Source organism: Salvia splendens, chromosome 1 (genome assembly GCF_004379255.2).
Source record: "Salvia splendens isolate huo1 chromosome 1, SspV2, whole genome shotgun sequence".
Lineage (NCBI taxonomy): Eukaryota > Viridiplantae > Streptophyta > Magnoliopsida > Lamiales > Lamiaceae > Salvia > Salvia splendens.
In genome coordinates, this window is record NC_056032.1 from 5,241,271 (window position 1) to 5,247,797 (window position 6,527).

Genomic DNA, 6,527 nt, shown 5'->3' on the forward strand with positions numbered 1-6,527 from the left:
GTGATCTGCAAAGTGAAACAATTCAACTGGACGGTGAATAGAAAATAGTCATTTCTCTTTTTACTATTTATATGTTTCTTTATTTAAAAAAGAAGTCAAAATATTCACTGCCGTCACACAAAATGGAAAAGAGAAATGAATCAAGACAAGAGGAAAAAATAAAAAAAATAAAGATTAGATGATTATTAGTGTGTGTGAAATGAGAAATAGTCAACCGACCCCTTTTCAGAGCTCTTCCGCTCGTACATATATATGTGGGCTTCCAAGACTCCACACAGTCACACTATTATTGCATCTATTCTCTCTCTCTCTCCTCTCTCCTCTCTCCTCTCTCCTCTCTCTCTCTTCAATTGCTGTTTTCTTCTCCTTTTCTGAGCCCAAAAATACAAATCCCTTTTCAGCCCTTTTTCTCCCTCTCTATCTCTCGTTTGTTTTCCTGCTTTTGTTGCACATGACAAGTTGCTTTCTGCAAGTCAAGCATGCAGATATTGAGATAACTGTGAACACCATGAAAAGCTCCTAGGTCTTTCTTCCCCAATTTCCTCTTCACATTTGAAAAAGATTGATTTTTTTTTTGGTTGGAGGGTTCTTGATTTAGGGGAGAAGAGAGAGGGATAGAGAAGGAAGAGCTAAAGCAGCAAAAACACAAGGGTTTTTCTTTGCTTGCCTTCTTTCTCTCTCTTTCTCTCACTAAAATCACCACACAGAGAGAGGCAGCAGGAGACATTTGGATTTAGGCCTTGTGTCTCTTCTACCTCTCTTCTTCCTTCTTCCTTCTTCTTCTTCATCTTCTTCTTCTTCTTCATCTTCTTCTTTTTTCCTTTGGACTTCCTGCAAAAAACACTGTACATTTCATATTGAAACATTTTCATATATTTGTCTCTCTCCATCTCTTTGGCTTCTTCACTGTCTATCAGATTTCCTGGTCAGTCCAAACGTTGCGAGGAAAATCTCAAAAGAGGGATTTTTATTTCATGAATTTTGGGGATTTTCTTGATAACAATTCTTGTAGTGGCGGCGGTGCAAGAATTGTTGCGGATATACCTTACAACAGTAACAACAGCATGCCCGCCGGCGCAATCGCTCCGCCTCGCTTCCTCGCGCAGTCTCTCTCTTCCAAGCCCATGTTCAACTCCCCCGGCCTCTCTCTAGCCCTTGTAATCTCTCTTCTCTCTCTATATTTTGTATGTGTATGTGTTTAACGTTTGTGTCTGTGGCGGCAGCAAACGGGGATGGAGGGGCAAGGGGAGATGGCGAGGATGGTGGAGAACAATGAGCTGAGCAATGTTGGTGGGAGAAGGAGCAGAGACGAAGAGCACGAGAGCAGATCTGGCAGCGACAACATGGACGGCGCATCCGGTGATGATCAAGACGCTGCCGACAAGCCGCCGAGGAAGAAGAGATACCACCGACACACTCCTCAGCAAATCCAAGAGCTCGAGTCGTACGTCTCTCTTCTTTTTCCAAGAAACCCTTTTGATATTTCCTGCCAAAGATTGCTTTTTTCTTTCTGGGTTTTGTTTTGATTGTGTTTGTTGTTTGTGGCGTCTGATTCAGTCTGTTCAAGGAGTGCCCCCACCCTGATGAAAAGCAAAGATTGGAGCTTAGCAAACGCCTTTGTCTCGAAACTAGACAGGTCAAATTCTGGTTCCAAAATCGACGAACTCAGATGAAGGTATTCACTAATCAATTTTATTAGTACTTTTTTGGTGGGGGTAAACTCATAGAATTTGAGGTTTATGATGATGCTTTGATTGATGCAGACGCAGCTCGAGCGGCACGAGAACTCGATTCTCCGGCAAGAAAACGACAAGCTCCGGGCGGAGAACATGTCGATAAGGGAGGCGATGCGCAACCCCATCTGCACAAACTGCGGCGGCCCTGCCGTGATCGGCGAGATATCCCTCGAGGAGCAGCACATCCGGATCGAGAACGCCCGCCTCAAGGACGAGCTCGACCGCGTCTGCGCCCTCGCCGGGAAGTTCCTCGGCCGTCCCACCCCAAGCTTGGAGCTCGGGGTGGGGGGCAACGGCTTCACCCCCCTAAACACAGTCATCCCCTCCGATTTCGGGGTCGGGATTGCCAGCCCCCTCCCTGTGGCCACGCCCAAGGCCGCGGGGATGAGCGTGAACCCGATGGAGAGGTCGATGTACTTGGAGCTCGCATTGACAGCCATGGATGAGTTGGTGAAGATGGCTCAAAGTGATGAGCCACTTTGGATTAGGGGCTTGGATGGTGGGAGGGAGATGTTGAATCAAGAAGAGTACTTGAGAGGCTCCTCTCCCTGCATCGGGATGAAGCCTAACGGCTTCGTCACCGAGGCATCGAGGGAGACTGGGATGGTCATCATAAACAGCTTAGCTCTCGTTGAGACATTGATGGACTCTGTGTGTGAAAATAAAAATCCAATCTTTAACTTGAATTTCTTGTTTTCCCTGAATCTTGAACATATTGATTGATATTGTGTGTTTTGACAGAACAAATGGGCAGAGATGTTTCCTTGTTTAATTGCAAGAACCTCAACTACAGAAGTGATCTCTAGTGGCATGGGAGGAACAAGGAATGGTGCACTTCAACTGGTAATAACAAAACCATCACTTAACATTAGGCATTGTATATGTTGTGCTAAGTTAGAACTATGTTGTTTGATTTTATTGTGTTACAATTTAGATGAAGGCTGCAATTCAAGTTCTCTCACCGTTGGTGCCGGTGAGGGAGGTGAACTTCCTCCGGTTCTGCAAGCAGCACGCCGAGGGCGTGTGGGCCGTCGTGGACGTGTCGGTCGACACCATCCGGGAGGCTCACGTCGGGGCAGCGTTCCCAAGCAGCCGGAGGCTCCCCTCCGGTTGCTTGGTGCAAGATATGCCTAATGGCTATTCCAAGGTAAATAATTTTGCCACTTATTTCAATTTCCATAAAAATTAAATCTTGCACATTTATTGAGTTTCAAGGGTTGGTGCATATGTTTTAAATTTAGTTTGTTGGAGCAACTGTACCACTAAGTTGGTTACATTTAATTGAGGAACACCTCCTACACACGCTCTCACTCAAGAATGTATCTATCTAAACTTGGTTGTTTTGTTGAAGATTCAAGAAAATCTAATCACTCCACCTAAATTCAACTATTATTATTAAATAATGGTAGACAAGAATAAGATGCTTCTCGTGAGACTAATATGAAAATTTGAGGCAGTCGAGGGGCTTAAAATAATGAATGGAAGCCTCTATTACTCCTATTTTTGCGCCTTGGGACACATTAATTTTCGTATGATTTTAGTATAATTAAACCTTGGTAGAATAAAACTAAGCATAATTTGATGTTTCTATTCCAATTTCAGATGCTGTCTCGATCCACACTAACTTTTTTTTAAATTATTATTATTAGAGACTGTATATTACCTGGTTCCAGCCTCATCATGTCTTCAATTTTCTACTCAAAATCAAATGACACTACTACTTAGTCAAATCCCAAGACTGATTTTTTGATTTGTCACGTGACATGCAGCATCTAATCTAATCTAAAACCCCAAATTTTGTCAAAAAAAATACAGTCTTTGTACGTATCTCCATGTCTCCTACCTCGACCCACCAAATCTTGCAGAATTTTGTGTTGCCTGTAATTTCGTATGCTATGCTTGTAATTATTTGTCTCTAATTATTGTACTTGCAACCACTATAGCAAAAATAATTTTGTGGGGTTACATTTTTTCTTTTGAACATGGGTCCTCTAACTTTTCTTACATTTATCACGAGGGGTATATTATTTGAGACTTATATGGCAATGCATCACCCATAGGTTACATGGGTGGAACACATCGAGTACGACGAGAGCATCGTCCACCAGCTCTACCGGCCCCTCGTCAGCTCCGGCATGGGTTTCGGCGCCCAACGCTGGGTCGCCACCCTCCAACGCCAATGCGAGTGCCTCGCCATCCTCATGTCCTCCACCGTCCCCGCCCGGGACCACTCGGGTACGTAGTATCTCTCTCATTCGCATCTTTGCGATCGCGCGTTTATTTTAATATAAAAATCACTCGAGTTTCGTCACGTGCAGCGGCGATCACGGCGGGCGGGCGGCGTAGCATGCTTAAGCTGGCGCAACGCATGACGAACAACTTCTGCGCCGGCGTGTGCGCGTCGTCGGTGCACAAGTGGAACAAGCTGAGGACCGAGAACGTGGATGAGGACGTGCAGGTCATGACTCGTAAGAGCATAGATGACCCCGGGGAGCCGCCCGGGATCGTGCTGAGCGCCGCCACCTCCGTCTGGCTGCCCGTGTCTCCTCAGAGGCTCTTCGACTTCCTCCGCGACGAGCGCCTGAGGAGCGAGTGGGACATACTCTCCAACGGTGGGCCCATGCAGGAGATGGCCCACATTGCCAAGGGCCAAGACCATGGCAATTGCGTCTCTCTCCTACGCGCTAGCGTAAGTCCCCTCATTCATCGAGTAAAAATTTAATTCATCTAACTTATATGTTTATATGTTTCCAATTAATTTTACTATCAAATAGTAGTAGTCCAATGTGAAAATAATAGAGCCGGAAATAGGTAAAATGACGCATGTGCCCATGAGATCTCAGCGAATCAGAACAGGAAAGGGATATGATTAGCTAGGCCAATTTCGGAAATTGGAATTATGTATAAGGACAAATTTGTCCTATAACTCAGCCTCTACAATCTACATAATATTTTGTAAATATTATTAAATATTACTAAAAGTCAATCTTTTGACTTTTAATGTCATGACATCCTTCACGACCTTTTCTTTCTTTATTCGAAACGTCAATTTACCGAGTTGACCAAGTTAGCCCTCGTGAGTGAAACTTACACATCACCTTTTTACTATACCATATCTGATCAGGGTCACTTTTGTAATTTTACGCAGGCTGTGAACTCGAACCAGAGCAGCATGCTGATACTCCAGGAAACCTGCATCGACTCAGCCGGTTCGCTCGTGGTGTACGCGCCGGTCGACATCCCCGCGATGCACGTGGTGATGAACGGCGGGGATTCGGCCTACGTGGCGCTGCTGCCGTCGGGGTTCGCGATCGTTCCGGATGGAAATGGGTCGGGCGACGGGTCGCTGCTGACGGTGGCGTTTCAGATTTTGGTGAACAGCCTCCCGACAGCGAAGCTGACGGTGGAGTCGGTCGAGACGGTGAATAACCTCATCTCCTGCACCGTTCAGAAGATCAAAGCCGCACTGCAATGCGAGAGCTGATTTGTTTGTATTTTGGTGAAATTTTTTAGTTTTTCTCTATATTTTGTGTGAGCCAACATTTTTAACTTCTGCTTTTTGGGGTTTTTTTTTTGTTGTTAAGAAAGAATTAAATTAGGTGGTTTGAAAATGCGAGGGCTTGATGTAATTTGAAAATGGTTTGTTAATTTGTCTAGCTACTCGAGGTGTAATGACTTGAAATTGAGGGGGTGAGTCAAGAACGAACCGCGCTCGAGTGGGGTGGCGGTGTTGGTGGTGGGAGGCGGCAGCCCCACTGCGGTGTGGCGGCGATATCAGCAAGGGTGCCGGTTCGGGTATTGACTCAGATGTTTTGCCCCTTGAATTGAGTTTGTGTGGAATGGATTTTTTTTCTATATATAGTAAAAACTGGTTTTCATTTATTTTTACCATTGTTTTGTCAAGGTGAATGTTTCTTCTAGCATTTATTGTTATAAATTCGGATGTTGTAGTTAATATTGCAGTATATAAATATTTAAGTGAAAATTTGTGATTAAAAATTGTAAATTTTGGTCAAATTTTTGTTTGGTATGCAACTTTGAAAATTGTTTGTTAAAGCCTAAAGGCAGGCAGTTTAATTTTATTTGGAGTTATTTTATGAGAAAATATGCAGGTAATCTATGCGTAATAATTTATTAATGTGGTGTATATGTCTTTTTAATTGATGTTGTGATTGAATAGGTATTAAATGTGTTATCATGTATAGTGATGAATATGTTGAAGATGAAGATTCAGATGAAAATTATAGACATGAATTTTGGTTGTTGTATATGAAGAAACCTCTTAAATTTATAAAATTATTTTATTTCTAAAAAAAGAGGCTTTTATAATTACCAATTTATTAAAAGTTTATTATAAGACAGAGGGAGTAATAGAATTTATTAAAAGTCATATTGAGTCAAAGTGGGATAGTAATCAAGGAACCGAGGGAGCTTTTATAATTACCAATTTTTTCTCTCTTCTAATTTATTCGTTCTCCATTCATCTCACTACTGCTCCATAAAATCTGTTGCTGAATAGAAATATTTTACTTAGAGTCAGATCGAGGAAATAGTATATATTTTTTATAATGCGTACATAATTATATTAGTTTTTAATTTTATATAATTATTAGAATTTGTATTCATTAACAGAAAATCACATTACCGTACGCACAGATGGTAATACTAGTTTTAAAACAATATTATCATCAATTTTTTGCAATTAAAATATAAAATTGGGGGGCATTGAATGAGGAATAGAGGTTGTTGGGCGAGGGGTGGTGAGGGGGCGGCATTTAATGCGTGGCTACA

General features: G+C 42.7%; 1 protein-coding gene across 1 annotated transcript; it reads left to right on the forward strand.

Annotated features, from left to right (window-relative positions):
- Window positions 1-294: 294 nt before the first annotated feature.
- LOC121809671 (homeobox-leucine zipper protein ANTHOCYANINLESS 2-like) lies at window positions 295-5,624 on the forward strand. Its single transcript, XM_042210426.1, has 9 exons — window positions 295-1,157; window positions 1,224-1,444; window positions 1,558-1,675; window positions 1,764-2,387; window positions 2,478-2,579; window positions 2,671-2,883; window positions 3,797-3,971; window positions 4,055-4,425; window positions 4,885-5,624. The coding sequence occupies exons 1-9, from the start codon at window positions 975-977 to the stop codon at window positions 5,218-5,220; spliced, it is 2,343 nt and encodes a 780-aa protein (XP_042066360.1). The 5' UTR covers window positions 295-974; the 3' UTR covers window positions 5,221-5,624.
- Window positions 5,625-6,527: the final 903 nt, after the last annotated feature.